Source organism: Olea europaea, unplaced genomic scaffold, assembly GCF_002742605.1.
Source record: "Olea europaea var. sylvestris unplaced genomic scaffold, O_europaea_v1 scaffold908, whole genome shotgun sequence".
Classification (NCBI taxonomy): domain Eukaryota; kingdom Viridiplantae; phylum Streptophyta; class Magnoliopsida; order Lamiales; family Oleaceae; genus Olea; species Olea europaea.
The window spans coordinates 96,760-117,194 of NW_019267557.1; the positions used below are offsets into that span (position 1 = coordinate 96,760).

At 32.7% G+C, this 20,435-nt stretch overlaps 1 protein-coding gene across 4 annotated transcripts; it reads right to left on the reverse strand.

Moving 5' to 3' along the window:
• Window positions 1-563: 563 nt before the first annotated feature.
• Window positions 564-12,749, reverse strand: LOC111392250 (mitochondrial import inner membrane translocase subunit TIM44-2-like). Of its 4 annotated transcripts, none has more exons than XM_023017538.1 (14): window positions 12,500-12,749; window positions 12,264-12,376; window positions 11,668-11,746; window positions 11,458-11,584; window positions 10,297-10,343; window positions 9,744-10,187; window positions 9,578-9,646; window positions 4,584-4,648; window positions 4,414-4,482; window positions 4,250-4,322; window positions 3,234-3,338; window positions 1,901-1,972; window positions 1,743-1,805; window positions 564-790 (listed from the first exon to the last, which is right to left on the reverse strand). In XM_023017538.1, the coding sequence occupies exons 1-14, from the start codon at window positions 12,575-12,577 to the stop codon at window positions 659-661; spliced, it is 1,536 nt and encodes a 511-aa protein (XP_022873306.1). In that variant the 5' UTR covers window positions 12,578-12,749; the 3' UTR covers window positions 564-658. The 4 variants fall into 4 exon arrangements, with proteins under 4 accessions (XP_022873306.1, XP_022873307.1, XP_022873309.1 ...); XM_023017539.1 differs by having other exon boundaries at window positions 10,297-10,341; window positions 11,457-11,532; window positions 11,663-11,746; window positions 12,500-12,747; XM_023017541.1 differs by lacking the exons at window positions 12,264-12,376; window positions 12,500-12,749 and having other exon boundaries at window positions 10,297-10,341; window positions 11,457-11,584; window positions 11,668-11,747.
• Between the last annotated feature and the right edge of the window lie 7,686 nt (window positions 12,750-20,435).

A 20,435-nucleotide genomic window follows, 5' to 3' on the forward strand; every position in this document is an offset into this window, starting at 1 on the left:
ATGAATTTTTCCCTTTTAGAAAATCAACCTGCGAACTTGCAAACCAAGTTGGGCTTGTTTCAACAAGATGAGACATCCGGCCCCAATCCATTTTCAAAGCCTTGCTTCCAGTGTTTATTTAGCCCTTGTTTGAACTCCATTTTTGTCATAAAAATGCATTTTTGAACAATATATTGATGTAAAATATGTTATTTAAAATATATATAAAAAAAAATTGAATTTGTGTGTAATATCATTTTATTAAAAAATGTGATTAAAATAATATCAAAATACTGTTTAAAAATATATTTTCTTTTTTCCAAAGAATGAGACTCAAACAAAGGCTTAATTAAAAGGAAATACAAATAAAAAAGATTTCAATTCTGCCTAAACCTAAGGTGGCTACTGAGATCGGCTTAGCCCTTTTTCTTGTACAGCCCACTAAAATGGTGGACGAAACGAACACAAAGTCCTTTAACCTGGCCCATTTTTGAAACTTTAACCTTGATCCAGTTTCTTCTTGCTAGTAATGATTAAATTAAATTTTTTTGTCAATTTTTAAGTGGGCAGCAAACAAAAAGAAATGAAGATGCTGCCTCAAAATTCCTCAGCCTTCTTAAAATAAATGTTAAAGAATCATCTGGCAAAATTATTCATCAAGGTAATATAGAAAATGAAATCAAATAAGGGCTCGGACACCAAGCTGTTGCATTTCTCTAAGCCTCCATATCGAGTAATGAGCGCCATCTCCAAGTTCTTCTGGATCTAGTTGCTGCATGGCCCAAGCATAATATACTGTGTGGATGGTATCCTGAATCAACACCAAATTTAAAATAGACATGTTAGTTTATACATTACTAATGCTAAGCACATTAATCTCATTTTAGCAAAACATAATGCCTTAAAAAGAGTGTTAAGTTCGGGCAAGAAGTACTAGTTTACTGTTTTCAAGAAATCAAGAGAAGCAACCTTTTGCCAGTTCATTTTCTACTCTCACCTATTCCTTTTACTTCACTGGGATATTGGGAAATGTCCAGTGCGGAACGATGGTTTTGCAAAGAATCAAATGATGACTTCCAGTACGAACACACATACACACAATGGAAGAGCGAGTTCAAATACTTTGGCACTTAAATGCATCAAGTCAACATTCCAATTACTAAATTGGCATTCATCTGTTTTATTTTAACGCATTTAACGATGCATAAACTCTAAGCTCCCTGTTGCACTTAGCAGTACGAGAAGCTTCTCCAATTTCAGCATTCTAAACCATGTGGAAAGGACACCAAAGATGGATCTAAGAGCTTTGTACACCAGCTTAGCGAAGCCTACTTTTTATCAGAATAACCAGAATTTGCCCCAAATCTCCATGCAGATGAATGATCATTCCAACATGAAGTTCTAATAATGTTTTGCAGGAGGAGCATGTAGCAATAAGTAAACAACAATCAACTCCAAATTATGTTCCCATTAAAATTACTTTCTTCCCAAAAGAAGCATAAAAGATGTACCCTTTGGCAGACTCGAGAATTAAGACTCAAGAAACGAGCCCTGAAATTATAGAAGCAAATTGGAAAAGACCAACAGTTTGATTTGTGAGGTTACCATCTGATCCTAGATAAAATTATGCTGAAACCACATAATATTCAAATATTCAGACAAAAATGACCAATGCAAAATAAATTCTCTTTTCATTTTAATACTCTCTTTAACAAGCACGAAAAGCAACTACAGGTGCAAAATGGGGAGGTTCTAGCATTTACCTGGCCACCTTCTGTTATAGATCCAAGTCTATCACGTACACAATAGACTTGTTGTGTTTGGAACTGTAACAATTTTCCACCAAAAATCAATCAGAATTTTATGATAGGGAGTCAATAGATGCATCCGACAAAGGAAAGTGGGAAAAGGGAGATCTTACTGCCACAATGATTATAGGAGTGTCCCCCATCATCTTGGTCTCTCGAACTTCAACTTCTGATATGTGTAGAATCTGTATGCCAGAGAAGAATTTTTGTTCGGATAAATGTAAAATCAGCAAGCAAACAGAACTCCCAAAAATCCAGTAAATGAAGTGCATAAATTTCAGCATGCATGATTTCTTAGCAAGACAGCATTTACTGCAACTACTAGCTTGGCTCATTATTCCTAAGAAAATGGATTATTTTTTCACATTTACCGTGCAAAGCATGCAGTTATTGATGCAATTATTGATGGGCACAAGAATCATTTTTGAACCATATCTATTATACATGCCCATACATAGCATCCCCATTTTTCCAAAGTCCAGAATACCAAGTCAAATTCATTTCCAATCCCAAGTCAGTCTCCTATTGCCACCCTCTTCACAACCCACAGTCAAATTTGACAACTCAAAACTACCACAGCCATCGCTACTGCCAACTTTTCTCTATGCTGCAAATCATAACCACTTACACCTGCATCCCCACATAGATCCCCCATAAGACATGTGAGAAAGGATCTGCATCTACAGAGTATCATTTTCTTCTAACAAGGTATTATTACACAAGCCCAACCAGGGACATTTTTCTTCACAAAAACTACACTGCATGAAGCAAAAATTATTACATCATTTACATTGCAAATAACTGTCCACTATTCCTGCCATTTCAGCACCAACCACCACTGCCATAAACTCAACATCACCAACTTTTCTCAGTGCCATCTCATGACTTTCCACCAATTCTTAACATTCGGCCAGTAAACAATTTAATTCAGACCCCCTAATCCATATAACCGGCTTCAGTACATTTGGTAGTGGTTGGTTTGTATTTTCATTTTCCATTTTCATTTTCAAAACGATTTTTAGTTTTCCCTGAAAATGGCCCGTTTTCTGCGTTTTGAGCGTTTTCGACATTTATAGCTGAAAACGATAAAAAATCATTTTGCGTTTTCAGTTATAAATTTTAACTCGTTTTTCGAAAACGATGGACCAAACGCGTTTTCCGCGTTTTCGAAAATGAAAAACGGAAAATGGGCCAAAAACGACAAACCAACCACAACCTTAGTTTCTTCAATCTCCAAACATTTCATTCCTAATTATACTATGAAAATTCAAATAATATTGATTCTTTCGAAATACTGGAAGTGATAGACCACCCAATTTAAAAATAAAAACAAAAATAAAAATAAAAAAATAAATTTCGTACTTCCATTGTGATTCAACAAAAAATGCCAAACAATTCCCAAAAGCTGGCATGGACAGCAAGCAAAATATATCTATGTTTTCTCACCTTGTTGTCAAAAAAGATCCCCTGGCTTTCAAAAGCTTTATGCTCAGCTTTACACCTCTCAATCACTTCAGAGCTACAATACTTGCTTAAAACTTCAACATCACCCTACAGACAGCAAGTAAACTCGGTCAAATATCCATAGTGAGATGATATCCTAATGCCAATATATTGCCCAATGAAGACATGAAAAAAGAATATCTGCGATTAGCTTCTTCTGGAGCATGTATATGTTCCACCCAATGATTTCAAACCCGACCACATATTGACCCGGTAGACGTCAAAGGAAAGCAATGGAGGGGGAAGTTGCGTCAAAAAATAATAAAAGGATAAATTACCACTCCATAAAAAATTAAAGAATGGAACATAATTTTCATTGGGAAAGAACAATGCACCCACTATGTGGGAAGACATATCATTGGAAAACTTTGTAGTTTGTAACATATTAATATTTATTGTCTGGTAAATAAAAATTACTAATGGGAAAAGTGAAAACTCAGCCTTATCATGTGCCATACCAAAAATTTAATTAAATTAAAGGCACAATACAAATGGATAATTTCTACAATTAAAGGCAAATTTTACATGACAACTAGTATGTTGCTGTCACAAGGTTGGCGAAAAACTCCCTCCCCTAAATTGTAAAAACAAATCTTCTTCTTTTAGGAAAGTGAGAAGAAAAAGAGATCTCCCAGAAGACAAAAAATAAATAAATCAATCTATAAATAATTGTCAAATCGTGGCCAGTTCACAGTTGAGCAAGCTGGTTGACTGGTTTTTCCCCTAGTTTTTTAGCTACACGGGTTTTATAATGTAATCAGATCACTTCCCGGTTTCTGTGATCTAACTGGCTCGATCCAGACAGGTTTTGACAACATTGGTTCTACCACCACTACATCCGGATGACAGCATGTGGTAATTGCGAAAAATTCGAGGTGAAGTTTAGTTTCTCAAGAGTAAAATATCTTTCAAGCACAGTGGTCTGCCGCCCCTAATTCCATATAAACTTGAAAACTTACTTTGAAGTAAGCATTAAGAACTGGTTTGATCACTTCTTGAACTTCAGCCACAAATTCTGGTAAAGAGAATGTCCTAACATAGGAGCAAGTGAAGTAAGTAAGACCTCCAGAAAAGCACAATAACTTTTAAAATGAAAATAGCTAGCAAAATATCAGCATCATACGGGTCTCTACGACGTATTTCCTTGAAAGACATGGCCGCATCTGATTCTCCAAGTACAGTTTCACTAATACTGCCATATAGATGCTACGAATTAATCTCAACATGCTTTGGCAGTCTTCTACCTATCTTATACTGAAATAAAAATTGAATAAGAAAAGGATTAATGCGTACTCTTGGATTTTGTGAACAACTGGGTGATCACTAGTCTCCCATCTCTCCCTCATATCCTCTGCAATCTGCCAATTTCGTCGAAAAATTAATGAAATTCATAGCTTCAAAAACAGAACATAGCATAATAGTACTCATGGTATACAGGATAGACCGAAGTGGAGACAATATCCATTTTTCAGTAATAACCTCTCTATTAGAGAACATAAAGACCACATAGTAAGATGACCCTAAGCTATTTTACCTTTAACAGAAGGCAGAAGCCAAATGCTGACAATAACCAATAGCAGTAATATTAGTTTGAAGTAACAAGAAACTAAACTTACACTAGTAGTATTTAACTCATAATTGTCCATAAGCAATACAAGGATTTAGTGCTTGTTTGTGCCCCATTATTTGTGAATAATGTATTACGAAATAGTGATTGATGTTGAAATGTGTGGTTAAAAAAGAATGAAAAGATTCGCTTTACATGTAATATTATTTTAATGAAAAATGGTTGAAAATGAGTACTGTAAAAAAAATAATGTGGTATAATGGTAAACAAACAAAGCCTTATTCTAAAGAAAGTTACTAAGAGAGAAGTGGGAACAGAAGTTAGTTTATGGACATTCTAGCATATATTGACCAAGTTAACGACTACAACAGTGGCAGCTTATAAAGTAGAACATTGCTAGTCAGATGCAAAATAATAAAAATCACAAATGCAGTTAGTATGATATCCAAAAACAACTTAGGTAGCTGTTAGAATTGAATTTAGCGGAAATATATATATATAAATGTTGACCAATAGTTTAGGACCATAGAGCAATATCTTTCACGTGCAGATTTTTTTTTTCTTGGCTAAATCTTTGTAATATGATTACATGATTGATTTAAGTATTGCATGTCAATTAGCCTAATTAATTGGTTAATTATTATAATTATAAAAACTTTCATTTATTACAATTAGAAACATTATTTATACATGTGTAACTAGCAATCTCGTATTTTTTTCAGCTATGTTAGAATATTTATTTTGACATCATACAATTTTATTAAAATAATATTACACATAAATAAAAATCTTTTCCTTATTTTTCAACCATACATTTCTCATCAATTTCCTAGCATTTTTTCCATAAAAATACACCCTCAAAATATTTAGTTATATGTCAATACCTTATTAGTAGCAATTATATATTCATTAATATAGTCAATTGGGTGATTAGTTGAGTGATTAATTACACTCTATATGGAAAAACGTATAACATTAATAATTGAATGAATGTTGATGCCAACAATAGGTAATAGGGCCAAACTTTTGAGATCCCTATATATACCCCCTCACATCATTTACACGCACAATTTCTCGTCCTTTGCATCTCTTTTTCTTAACTCATCTTCCACGTACATTTTCACATTACAAAGTTTAGTACGCATGGTGTCCAAGGAATTTTGGAGTGAAAGTATAACAAGACAATTTCCTCGATTTATCTTTATCTTCTTTCATACAACTGTAAGTGTATTAGTACGAATTGTTTTTTCGTTATTTAAATTACGAAAATTTATATTATGAATATGATAATACGAAAATCTAAGTTATGATCATGATAAAAGTCTTATACATGTAAGTTCAAAGGACCGGAATTTAGTAACGCTGTGCACGAAAATTATAGTCACGAAGTTCTGATTGTAATTCACACGTCTCCATATGTATGTTATGATTTTTCATATTTAAATAAGAGATGCAATTCATTATTACTCATTTATTAATGAGATTTATGTCTCATATGTATGTGTTAAATATTTTATAGGTAACTAAAAAGATAGGTTCGAGGCGATCGGAGGTGGATTTGGTTGCGTGGGTAAAAAATGAAGAATAACTTGAACAATTAAAGATTTTAATGATGTTCATTGTATTTTTTAAAACTAATTTTAAATCCTCGTATGTTCAGAAAATATTATGTTATTCGTTATTTATGGAAGTATTCTTTTACAATACTTGTATAATAATTCCAAAGGAAAAAAATTAGGGTCGTTACAACAAGGTATCAGAGCAGGTCTACATCTCTATAGGCTCCTTTAAAAAAAAAATAAAAAAAGATTTAAGTTTTATTATATCGTCGCCACACAATACCACTTTCCGACACCATCGAATCAAGTAGAAAAATATGCAAATGCATTAATATTTAATGTTATAATCATATGATGATAATTATATAATAATCAGGTTCATTATACTTACCTATGTTTAGAACATGCTAGTTTATGAAAAATTAAACATGTCTACGAACGATTATATTGATATGTACGAAATTATATTTAAGCAAATTAGAATTTTGTTTATTTATGAAAATGTATTTATTTATATATAAATTTCTCTTTATATGTACCTAATTACGGAAACTTCCTAAATTTTTAGAAAGTGTAAATTTATGAAGGCTTATACTTCGAAAAAATTCTAGTTATGAAATTGACAATTTTATGATATTATGTGACTTTAAACTATTAAGTACATCATGTTATAATAGTTGACCTTGGAAAGTCTCTCGATCAAATAATAGTCTAATTAGGAAAATCATACCTAAAATATTTTAATTTTCTATTTATTGTTCGAGTTTTCTTGGTTTGCGTATTTGCAAAACAGAAGGAATTCGTGAAAAAGACCTAAATTGTCTAAGGAGAGCTTGGAATTTATGTGGTCCACTTGTGATCCCCTCATCACTTGTAAGCCACTCAGTCGAGCGTTATTTAAGCCAATAAAATGGAAAATAATATTGCACACTCATTTTAAATTTAAGAAGATTTCCAAATTTTATTATTCAAAAACTTAAAATAACTTTCGATTTTGGAAACATTTATTCTAGGAAATCCTATCTTACGAAACTTTCATTTTTAGAAACCCCGATCAAAGGAATTTTTTCATTTTGTAAAGTGTCTAATTTGAGAAACTACCATCGAACAACACTTATATTTCCAAAAATTTATATATAAAAAATTCTTATTTTACAAAATTTCTATAAAATATGGAAAAAAAAATATAAATAAAAAATAAAACCTCATTTAACCTTTTATTTATTTTAATTTAATATAGTTTATTAAAACTATGACACCCTGAGGTACGAGAGCAAACAAAGCTTCGTAGCAAAGAAATACTACTGGTTAAAGTGTTATGGCAACATCATTCAACAGAGAAGGCCACTTAGGAATGCGAGGAGGAAATGCCACAACTTTTTGCGGACAACAGTTGGGGCAATTTTTGAGGACGAAAATTTTTTAGGTGTGAAGATCCAAGAACTTAGGTAGCCAATAGAATTGAATTTAGAAGCTAGAAATAAGGTTTTTCTTTACTTTGATGACCTAATTAAATGTTGACCAATAGTTTAGGACCATAGAGCAATTTCTTTTACATTTGCATTTTTTTTCTAGGCTAAATCTTAGTTGTTTTTCTTTTTTCTTTTTTTTTAATAAATAGGCTAAATCTTAGTAATATGATGGCATGATTGATTTAAATATTGCATGTCACTTTGCCTAATTAATTGGTTTATTATTATAATTAGAAAAACTTTCATTTATTAAAATTAGAAACATCATTTATGCATGTATAATTAGCAATCTCGTATTTTCATATGGTATGTTAGAATATTTATTTTGATATAATTTAAATTAAATGTTAAATTATATGGAAATACCTTATTAGTAGTAATTATATATTTATTAATAAAGTTAATTGGGTAATTACTTGAGTGATTGATTACATTCTATATGGAAAAACATGTGACATTAATAATAGAATGAATGTTTTGTTACCAAAAATAGGTAATAGGGTCAAACTTCAAAGACCTCTATATATACCCCCTCACATCACACACTTCTCCTATACTTTGCATCTCTCCTACTCTTAACTAGTCTTCCACGCACATTTTCACATTACAAAATTTAGCGCGCACGATATCCAAGGAATTTTGAAGTGAAAGTCTAACAAGACAATTTTCTCGATTTACCTTTATCTTCTTCCATACAACTACAAGTGTAGTAGTACAAATCATTCGTTCATTATTTAAATTACAAAAATTTATGTTATGAATATAATTATACCGAAATCCAAGTTCTGATTACAATAAGGTTCCTATATGGGTAAGTTTAAAAGACCGGAGTTTAGTAGCGCTATGCATAGGAATTATACACACGAAGTTCGAATCTAATTCCCATGTCTCCATGAGTAATGATTTTCCGTATTTAAATATGAGATGCAATTCGTTTATTACTCATTTACTGATATTTATGTCTCACATATATATGTTAAATATTTTATAGGTAACTAGAAAGATGGGTTCGAGGCGATCAAAGGTGAATTGTGCTTGCGTTGGTGAAAAAAGAAGAATAACTTAAGTAGTTAAAATCAACAAATACTCGCATGTTTAGAAAATATTATGTTATTCTTTGTTTATGAAAGTAATCTTTTACGGACACGTATGATGATTTAAAAAGTAAAAATTTGGGTCGTTACACGTAACTTGTAAATTATAGTAAGTAGTGATTGTGTAAATATAAAAATCAAAAATTGCAAATCTCATTCTGGCTAGTTAAGAATTTGAACCGACTAACAAAATATTAGGGATAGTAAAATACCCCAATCCTACTCTAAATGCAGCAGCGAATCTCGCCCTGTTAAGTAATAGGGACGGGGAAGGAAAACATAGTTCATGCCCCAAATTCCCCAAACCCACCCCAAATCTTTTTCTTTTTATGTTTTTAAATTCAAATTGTATTTAAAAATAAATTTTAACTCAAATAAATAATTAGTTAAAAGGGCGGTAAAGGGGATATTTTAATCCCTGCCCTGCCACATTGCCATCCATACAAAACATTGGTCTTCTAGACTAGTATTTTAATATTTTGGAATATGAAAAATTAATTTTTTTGTTTTAAGTGTCGGTAGAATAAAAACATTAGAGTAGAATAAAAAGGAAATGTGGAGGCAAATAATTGCATCATTGAGGGTTAAGAAGTACCTCCTGGCTCTTTCCGATTACAGGCTCACTTATCCCACTAGCATGCTTGAATATAGGATGTCCTTTCATCTGCAATATGAAACAGTTACATCAAATAAAACTATGAAAGGAAAACATTTAATGACATTTGGTAGGTCGCATAGAATGAATACCCGTGATATCTGACCTTTTCTTTGAATGCCTCCCATTTCTTACTCCATGCAGACTGCTGTGAGGGCAACACAACTACATCGGTCCGTGTGCTCCTTTCAACTTTTGGTGATGAGGAAACAGAAGAAGCATCATATTCCAATCGCTTTCTCCTGTTTGGGTTACCTTTCAACTCGTCCTTCACAATATCGTAACCCTTCTTCACCAAGTCAATGGGTTTTGCTTCCTTCAATTTCAGGAAGGCCAATGAAACTTTAGAAGAGACGGAAGAAACACCATACTTAACCTTGCTAAATATTGTATCTGTAGTATCGCTAGATTCAGATTGCTGCTTCTGTCCCTGCTGCTTTTCTTCTCTAAATGCGGAATAACTTCCATCTTTGTCGTTTGAGCTGTAATTAGCCGAAGTGCCATCGCTTTTTTGAGACTCTTGCTTTCCAATACCAAAATTTTCTTTTACCTGAATTGTAAATTTAGAGTCTCATTATTATCATGTTTGTATAACTTATCTTTTGTGCCAGAAAATGGTCCTGCACAAATTCAACTCCTGAAAACATAATTTTACGAACCTCCACTTTTGCAGCAGAAATCTTTTCCTCCACATCAGCATATACCTACAAGATAACGCAGGAGCAGGAAAGTATGTTGTAAACATACAGATAAAGCTTGCAGCAGTTGCTTTCCCATATATTATCAGTGGCCATGGAAAAGAACATATGTATACATGCGATTGCTGTTTCTGAATTCTAAATTCCAGTAACTATCAAGTAATATATCCCGCCATAAGCATGCCATACATTCCCTATATATATGATTTTGTGGAGTTTTAACTGATTTTACCATTTAGGTTTTTTCTGTGAAAATAATAGAGTAAACTAGTTGGAATCTCAAGAATTGCTGCATTATTGGCTGGAAGGATATGGATAATCAGCAATATACTGCAAATACGAAGAAAAACTGTGCTAAGTTTTGAGAAGTTATTTTTGTGGAGTTACTAGAAATTGTTCAGAAAAACAAAATGCGGCCAGCACCTTTCTTGTTGCTAAAAGAGTGTGAAATTTGTAATTACCGAATGAATTTCATTGCTTCATTTAGTATCATTAAATTGCTCAACCAAATAAGGGGAACTTTTAAGTAGCTCTTATCATAACCTTGTAGAAGGAACATTCGAATGTAATACATAAAATTTCTTTAAGCAGGACTATTGCCACCATAAGCTCTAGGCAAATAGTTCGCACTCAGTCATGGATTTATGGACCCTTCAAAAATCTAGATAGTTCGTCCCTCAAGTTATCATGCACATTTTAAGAAATGTGATGCAGAAATGGCAAACTTATTTGGTATTCTTACATCCTCACCATCACCCCACACTTAGCAACAAGGAAAGACAAAAATGCATGCACAAACACTGTCAAATCCAGTCCCACTAGTAGCTACACGTAATTTCAGCTAAAACAGATACTTAGGGTCGTCTAATAAATTACGCACCACCATAAATTAAACAGGAAATGGACAAAATCAGTGCCCAAGAAAACATCATATATTGATAGGATATAAAAAATATCCAGTGATATCATTACCTCCCTAGGACAATAATGAGTGTGTGAGACAAAGAAGAATAGCTAAAAAGCAATAGCATTTTCCCAGTGATAATTCAAGTAAATCAATATCCATGTTCATCAATTCACCTTGACAAAGCCAACCACATAATCATCAAAGAGATTTATACCTTTTTTGCCTTCTCCTCGGCCTCCGTCCAAACACCATCCACGTGCTTGTACAGCTTCTCAGATGTCTGCTTAGTTCTGCATTTTGCCATTTCACCATCTCAGGGTCCCATTGGAAATGTCTGCCAGCCTTGACATACAAAAGTATGTCTCAGCCTATATGTAATTAACAAGAACAATGAAATAAAAAAAGAAATTAGATAATAACCTAACTTTCAGATCTTCTTTCACCCCTTTCAGTTCTTCCGCTTTCTCCTTAAATTCCTTCACGGATTGTTTAAATTCCTGGTTCCTACAGCAAATTGAATCAGGATACTTAAATAGCCACAACATTTTAATCACCTTCAGTTACAATCTTGATATACATCGAGATTCAGCAATGTAGCATTGCAAGCCCATCAATAAGATATAGCGGTATTATTATATTTTTATTAGAAAAATAAAAAAAATTAAAGGAGAATAGCCAAGAAAAAATCCAATTAGTAACCAAGAATGAAAATAGATTGAAATGCAAAACGACCAAAGAAGGAAATAACGATTGAAGAAAGATACTTTTAGAAGACAAAGAATCCTGGCAAACACGAAGGGAAAAATGACAAAAAAACACAAAAAATAAACATGTTTACTGAACAGAAAATAATTATTAATGAGTGCCATTTTCGGCTTCAATACTGAACTCTACTAAAAGCACCTATTAAACGAAATTATCGAAAGATAACATTGACAGAGTAACTCAGAAAGTTATACTTTAATGTAAAGCAAAACAAAAATAACAACAAGAAGAATCCAGTGAATAAAAATAAAAATACCGGTCAACTTCGCCTTTAATCTTCTTGGAGAACTCACTAAACACGCTGAACTCGCGTCTAAACGAATGCCCATTTGGCGGAACCAAACGTAGCCTCGCATGTCTGCTAGAAACCTACACAAAATAACCATAATACTAATATCATTTAACACAAACATATTAAAAATACAATCTTTTCGGAAAAATTACAAAACCCACTATGCTTTTACAATTAGAAGAACGGAAAAGGACACACACCTGTTCAGCTTCTAACAGCTGACGAAAAAGAGGCTGTTTTGATCGCAATAAATTCGGGACAAGTTTTCTGCTAGCCATGGAGGCTATAAAACTAATTTCTTCGCAGTCTTTTTCTCTTTCTTAATATAGCAAACACAAAAAAATTGGAAGTTCCAAGCAGGGATCCTGCTGGTTCTTGCGTTTAACCTTCTTCTTGTGAAGAAGGAAAATCAGGAGCGAAATGAGACTTGGGGATTTGTGCAAACACACACAAGCCAACCCACGAAAACGCCGGTTTGGGTCGGTTTTTTGGTGGGTTACGGGCTGTGTTGTTGGATCGGTTTATTGGTTAACCAATGAAACCCTAAATAACCAAACCCAACCCAACCCGCCAACATTTAAAAGTGTGAAAAAAAAAAAAAGAAAAAAAAAAAGATGAAATGAATGAAAAGAAGCCCTAAACGGAGCCCTACTTCTTCTCGCTTCTCACTGTTCTCAGTTCTCAGTTCTCATGCGACGCCACAAGACAAGAACTGAAGAAGCCCTAATCTCTCGGTCTCTCTCTTGTCATTTTCTCTCAATTCGCAAGAATCGCAACGGCAAACTCCGTTTTTCTCAGTCTCCCCTCTAAAACAAATGACATGAAAAGAGTGTCATTTCGAATTTCAAATTTTATGCTGCACAAGTAATATTATGTAAGTTGAAATACTCTTTATTTAATTGGCAGTGCTGTTTTAGCTCATTTTTTGTTGAAAGAGAAATTGCGGAAGTTAGGATTTAGGAATATTGGGATGTGTTTTGTGTTTAGTAGGTTCCACTGTCATTGTGCTTCATGCACATGCTGAACATGGTATTAGTTCTGTGGAAGAAATCTAGGAATTAGCAATAAAGCCAGGTGAACATATTTCCCTAAAAGATGTTATTTAAATTTTCTTTATTTTAATGTTATTCTCACAACAGAAAATAGTATATGCATACCACAATTATTGATGAGAAAACCTTACTGTCTGAAAATACTATATGCATATCTTGTTTACTGTTTGATTTATTGTTCCCACTTCCCAGCATCTTATTCTTACTATTTGATGTCAAATATTATATTATTCAACTGAAGATTTGGGACCAATTATTGATGCAGAGTCTGTGGACAACTAGAGTCAGTTTAGTTTTGAGGTCGTACAAAATTAACATCACTTTAGGAAATGGACACAACCATAGGTGTTGTATTATTGCTTTGTTGTATTGCATTGTTATTTTTATTAAATACATCTATTTGGTCGTTTTATAATTTTGGTGGAATATGTTTGTAGATATGGATGATTGTGAAGTACTCGGCACAGAATCTCCATCAAATGACATAGATTTGCAAGCAAGTCTTCCTCCACGTGCACTGTCAACATTAGGTAAACGAAAATCTAATAGATTAGCTTCATATGTTTGGGATTACTTTACGCTTTTGGGCTTAAGGGATGATCCAGATGTTAGGTGTAAACGTAACTACTGTGGGGTAGATTATACTTGTGGCACTAAGAAGTGTGGTACTAGCACATTGGGCTATCATTTGACAAATCAATGTAAGAAGTATCCTGGTAGATTGGTGGATAAGAAGCAAAAAAAATCCTTTTTTTTTTAACAAAAAAGAGGGTGGCGGTAGCAATCTTGTTGCTATTGGTCGAAATAAAGAAGAGTGTAGAGTTGCATGTACTAAGATGGTTGTGTTGGATGAATTACCTTTTAGGTTTGTTGAAGGTCGGGGTTTTAAGCTCTTTTGTAGTCTAGCATGTCCTCAATTTAAGGCTCCATCTCGGAGGACTCTTGTTAGAAACATCTATCAATTGTATTTAGATGAAAAACTGAAATTGAGAGAGGTCTTTTCTTTTCACCATCAAAGGGTTTCCCTCATAATTGATATTTGGACTTTCATTCAAAATGTTAATTACATGTCTCTTACAGCACATTTTATTGATTCTGATTGGACACTTAATAAGCGTATTTTAAATTTTTGTGTTGTCCCAATCACAAAGGAAAAACGATTGGGAAAATGATTGAGACTTGTTTGCAAGATTAGGAAATTGAGAAAGTTTTTACAATCACTGTTGATAATGCAAGCTCTAATGATGTGGCTATTGTTTATCTTAGGAGGAAGTTGATTGCTTGGGGTAGTGATAGACGTGCTCTAGATGGGAGATATTTGTACTTGAGGTGTTGTGCACACATTATAAACTTGATTGTTAGTGAGGTGTTGAGGGAAGTACACGACTCCATTGTGAATATCCACAATGCAATCAAATATGTGAAATCTTCTCCTGCTAGGTATGAAAAACTGAAGGAGTGTGCGGGAAATGAGAAGATTGATTGCAAGTCTATTGTATTTCTGGATGTTCCAACTAGGTGGAATTCTACCTATTTGATGTTGGAAGCGGCATTGAAATTTGAGAAAGCTTTTGATAGGTTAGAAGAAGATGATTTTCAATATTTGCATTACTTTCGGGAAGATGATGGTGGTAAAAAGAGAGGTGGCTCTCCTTCAAATTTAGATTGGAAAAATGGATCTGTGTTTGTCAAGTTTCTTAAAAAAATAAATTGATGTGACTTTAACTTTTAGTTCTTCATTGCATGTTAGTGCTTGTGCTTATTTTCATGAAATTTGTAATCTTGTAATCGAATTGGATGAATGGAGATTGAGTGATAATTTTTTATTTGGTGAAATGGTGACTAACATGAAGAAGAAGTTCGAAAAGTATTGGGGTAAAATGGAAAATGTGAATCAATTGTTACTTATTGCTACTATCCTTGATCCAAGTTATAAAATGGATTATGTTGAATACTGTTTTAGTGATCTATATATGGATGAGGAAGTTGTTAGTAACATGATAAATTTTTTGAAAGAAAATTTCATGGATATTTATGAGTGGCATGTGGCATGTGAAGGTGTTTATGGAAGTAGTCAAGTATCAACTGATGAGTCTTTGAGTTCTTTCGGTACAAATAAAGATAGTTCTTCTATGAGTGATACTCGTCTTTCTAGATTTTTGAAAAAACAAGCTGTAAAAGGTTGTGCTAAAATAAAAAATGATGTGGAAATATACTTACTTGATGCTCATGAAAGCATAGAGAACAAGGACTCTGATGTTCTAGATTGGTGGAAGCTTAACAAAAGTAAGTACGTTGTCTTGTCTAATCTTGCTAAGGATGTGTTGGTAATTCAAGTTTCAACTGTTGCTTCAGAAAGTGCTTTTAGCACCGGATGAAGGATCCTTGATCCTTTTCATAGTTCATTAAGTCTTAAAATGGTGGAAGTCTTGGTATGTACACAAAATTGGTTGAAAGCTTCTCCATAGTTAGATGGTTTCCACATGGAAAATGTTGAGCATTACAACCAATTAGATGAAGATAATATGTATTTTTTCATAAATTTTGTTATTTTGACTTTATTTCTATGTATTTTGTTGTCAACTTAATCAAATTTTCTTTTTCTGGTAGAATTGGAATCAATGAATTCAAAATATGATCAAGGGCACATGAATTAATTTGTTTGATATCTAGTTTTTGTTTGTGCCAAGTGCCAATAGTTATTGGATAATTATTTTGTTTGTGTCAAGTGCCAATGGTTATTTGATGGCTGATTTTTATTTTTTGGCACAAAAATTGATTTGTTTTGGTGGCTAGTTTTTTTCTCAGCAAATTTTTGTTTGTGCCAATAGTTTTTTGCCTTGGTACTATAGCTTTGTAATTAGATATATAATTGTTATTGGATAGTTATTTGATGTGCATTTGGTGATTATACCATTATTTTTTTGAAGTTTATTGATGTTAGAAGACTATATTAATGTTGCTTTAAATTTAGTATTTTGACGACTTTAATATTTGTTGATAGGTTATCCCAACCTGACTGACATTTGGTTGGGTTGAACATTAATAAAATCGACCACGTTGGGTTGGGTTTGAGTTGAGATAAAAATTGACCCAACCCAACCTAACCCACGCTCACTCCTGTGTGTTTGCTCCTTGCTGCCGTACCCTAGCATAAGAATTTGGGGTATTTTAAAAAATGTCTAATTTTATGGGTGTCAATGTTCATTCTTTAAATTTAGCACTAAACTGTCTATTATGCCCTTAATGAAAAAAAGAAACAACTTATTTATTTTTTCAATTTGTTGCGGATTTCGAGAAGTGGCTTCCATGAGAAGCCACATTAAAATGAAGTTCTCGACATTTCAAATGTCATTTTCGATATCCGTTTATATTTTAAAAGTACACATGTCAAATCATAATATTAAATGTTCTCCACATTTCAAATGTTGTTCTTGATATTTTAAATATCTAGAATGACATTTCATTCCGAAGATGACATTTCTCTACACTTGAAATGTAATTCTTGACGTTTCTATGCCAACGAGAACAATAGCATTAATTGTGATTTGACATATGCATTTTTGAAATAAATATGGCGGTTTATGTGTCAAAAATTTATTGGCCAATAATATTTTTGCAAAAATATCAATTTATTGTCTTTGTGTTGAATCATAAATTATTCACATGGGTATTTTGGTCTAAAATATTCCAAAATGGACATTTTTGTAAGGATTTGTGAAAGTGGACATTTTTACAAATGCACATGTGAAATTGGACATTTCAAGTAATTTCCTCTAAAAATTTTATGGGACTGTTTGGATCGCAAGACAAGTCCTTTACACACCCTGTTTGTCCCCCATTCTCATTCTCATTTTTTTCTCTCTTATTTTTAATCATACAATCTTCCACAAAATAATATTACACACAAATCAAAAACTTTTTATTCCTTTTCAACCACACATTTTTCAGAAAATACTATTTCAACCATTAAAATTTGATAAAAATAGGGGCCAAACGAGGGCTTTTCACTCTTTTTCTTTCCTTCATGACAAGAATGAAATAAACATTTTGAGAAATAGGCATAAATGGTACCTTTAATATGATGTATTTTAAAATAGCAAATATTTTTTGAAAAATGTGTAATTAAAAATTAAAAAATAAATTTATGTGTAATATTATATTATTTGAAATGTGTGATTGAAAAATGAGTATTAAATAAGTGTGTGTTTGAGCCACATTATTTTGGAAAAATTTATTTTAAAATTGTAGATTGATAAAGAATGTGTAGTTAAAAAATAAGCAAAAATTTTGAATTTGTATATAATATTATTTTATTGAAAAATATGTGGTTGAAATAATGTTAAATCACTATAGAATTTTTTTTTTAAAGAATGTAGCTCAAACAGAGCATAAATGTATTTTGATTTAATAAAGCCCAAACAGGGGTTTACATTCTTATCAAAATTTGTCATTTTTTTATGGATTCAATCTAGAAACGTCATTACATTTGCTCGTGCCTTTCAAATGGTCAAAATAAAAAAAGGTCAAAAGGACTAAACACTCTTTAATAATTTTTTCATTTAACTCAAAATAAAATTATTACACAAAGCCACACAAACATGTTATCCAACCACTCCAACTCTCTCCTCAATCGAATTGCTGCCGCCATCACAAAAGAAAAATCCGAGTACATTTGAGATCTCCAAGAGCTAAACCTTTCATCTTCTCAAGTCATCAAATCCCACACCCCATCTAACCTACAACCACTCGCCTATCCCAACAATGGCAACATCAATCTCTGCTCTAACTTCATCCTTCTCATCCCTCTCATTGGCAATATAGACTCAGTAGAGTAGAATGACTTCTTTTCCCTTTTTTATTTAATTTCTTGCAACAAAAGGACAAGAGTGTTTGATTAGAATTCATTAACAAGTGAAAAGTGATGAGAAAATCAAGTTAACGTATCCCATCCTTTGAAAAGTTAATTAATAAATTATTATTGTTGTAAATATAGTAATATTTATAACACTGTAATTTTAGTTATTATGATTGTTGTATACTTTGTAGCCAGAATTCTTTCCTATAAATATAAGGTTTTGGTTTTTAATAAAGCACACAACTTTATTGACTTCTTTCTTTTTCTCTCTAATTTTTAACACATTATCAATACGATAACTTAAATTTTTTAATTAATTCAAAGTCTAGTATTCTCTAGTTATGATGAAAAGACAACGGGTGTCATTACTCCATCTGTCTTCCAAAAAAGATTTCAATTTTAATTCATCTTCGTATCACAAATGAACTCGATAAAAGTGTATATGTATATATGTATAAATGTACACACACACGTATGTGTGTGTGTGTACACATAATATATGTATGTATATATATATATGCTTTACCTTACAAATATTTACTTTGAAACAAGATTTTGACATCTTTTTGTAAAACATCTTGAAGTTTTGCAATCAGTTTTTAAAATAAGTTTTTTTTTCTAATTAAATCATCTTGAAATTTTGAAACACATAATACTATAGATAAAATTTCTTTTTTTGATGGTTGAATAATTCCTTTGAGGGCAGGCCCATACTCCACTATGAAACCTAGCAACTGCTCTAGACTTGACTCTTTTGGAATCTATTTTAATACTTCACTATACCTTATATTAGATGCATCAGTCTCAACAATAATAGACTTAGTAAGTTCTAGGATTGAAAAATAGGGAATACTTTTGATAACTAACTTGACTTTTTGGATAGTTAAAGTATGATCATTACTCTACGGTAATGGATTTTTCTGTAGCCTTTGAAAAAGGACACAGATTTGACATATACTTTTGACAAAATTGCCCACATAAGTGACAAAAGTTCAAGAATTCAAGTATAAAAAAGGATCAAGATATAAGACTCCAGCAAGAGTTTTTTAGCGGCAAAAAAATCTTTTGAAAAAAAAAACTTAGATTTCCTTGCAATTTAGATTTTCTTTTATAAAAAATTATGTAACCATTTATCAAATTTAATATTAACCAATTTATATTCAATAAAATTATCTTCTTCAAATCATTCTCTGCGTCTGATTTTATCTTTCATCATCTATCTCCTATATACCTTGGGCCCTGTATAGGTTGGGGCTCTGTCTTTTTTGAGGTGGTAGTACATGAGTGTTAAGGCCAAAACTAGGGTCTACAATGTTAGTGGCCTCCTCTTCTGTGAAGAATTAGAGGAAGAATTTTTTTTCGCCCCCTGGGGCATAATCCAGTGGTGCAAAGGATAGGAGTGAGATAGTCTCAGCCTTGCTGGCAGCAGTAGTGTTAGGATTCGATTAATGAGATATGAAATTAGACTCTTTGTGAGCACCAGTGTACGGACAGACTCTTGTTCCCTAACCCATTATGACATATTCCGCGATTAACCTCTTTCAGGATATTCTAGGGACGGGGTGATGGGGGCCCTCAAGGTTGGGGTTCAACTTTTTTCAGAAGAGGGATTTTTCTATGTCAAAGTAGATTGGTAGTTCTACTCTACTGAGGTGAATAGGATGATGTGGTCCCTGTCTAATACCAAAAATATTGTAAGTACTTAGCTTGGTAGGTTTCACATTTTAAGAGTTTGTATCAATCGTTCCTCTGACTTTCTATTTGTGCTGTGTAGTTTATCATCTTACACAATCAGCTTGAACCAATTTATCATCCTACACAATCTTTTTAGCACCAATCTTTTCCTTCATAGCTCTATTCCTCGTCGTCCCCTAGTCACTTTGCCTTTGCTTACTACCATTATTTTATCATTTTCTCTTTTGTGGATCAACCTGACATTAATTTTTTTGCGTAGGCCAAAATAAAAAAATGTTTGGATACAAAGCGGCAAAGCAAGCTGAGGCAAAAATTGAGGCCGCCAAAAAAGACCCAAAGAGTCAGAAAAGATAGACCTCTAGTGGAAGATGAAGGGCAAGTTGCATTGAGACTCGTCTAGTTTCTCTTAGCTATCTCTATTCCCATGGTGTTCCATTCATTAGAACTCACCTCAGTGTTGGCCCTGACTATAGGCAAGATGGGTGATAGTCTAAGGCCCCAGTTTGATGAGGGCCACCAAAAAAAATATTT

Coding starts and splice junctions, on each gene's coding strand:
- LOC111392250 (XM_023017538.1), bottom strand. CDS start 12,577: ATGGCTAGCAGAAAACTTGTCCCGAATTTATTGCGATCAAAACAGCCT. Junction 11,747..12,263: donor ATTAAAGGCGAAGTTGACCG/GTATTTTTATTT, acceptor AATTTGCTGTAG/GAACCAGGAATTTAAACAAT. Junction 9,647..9,743: donor GGGAGGCATTCAAAGAAAAG/GTCAGATATCAC, acceptor TTCATATTGCAG/ATGAAAGGACATCCTATATT.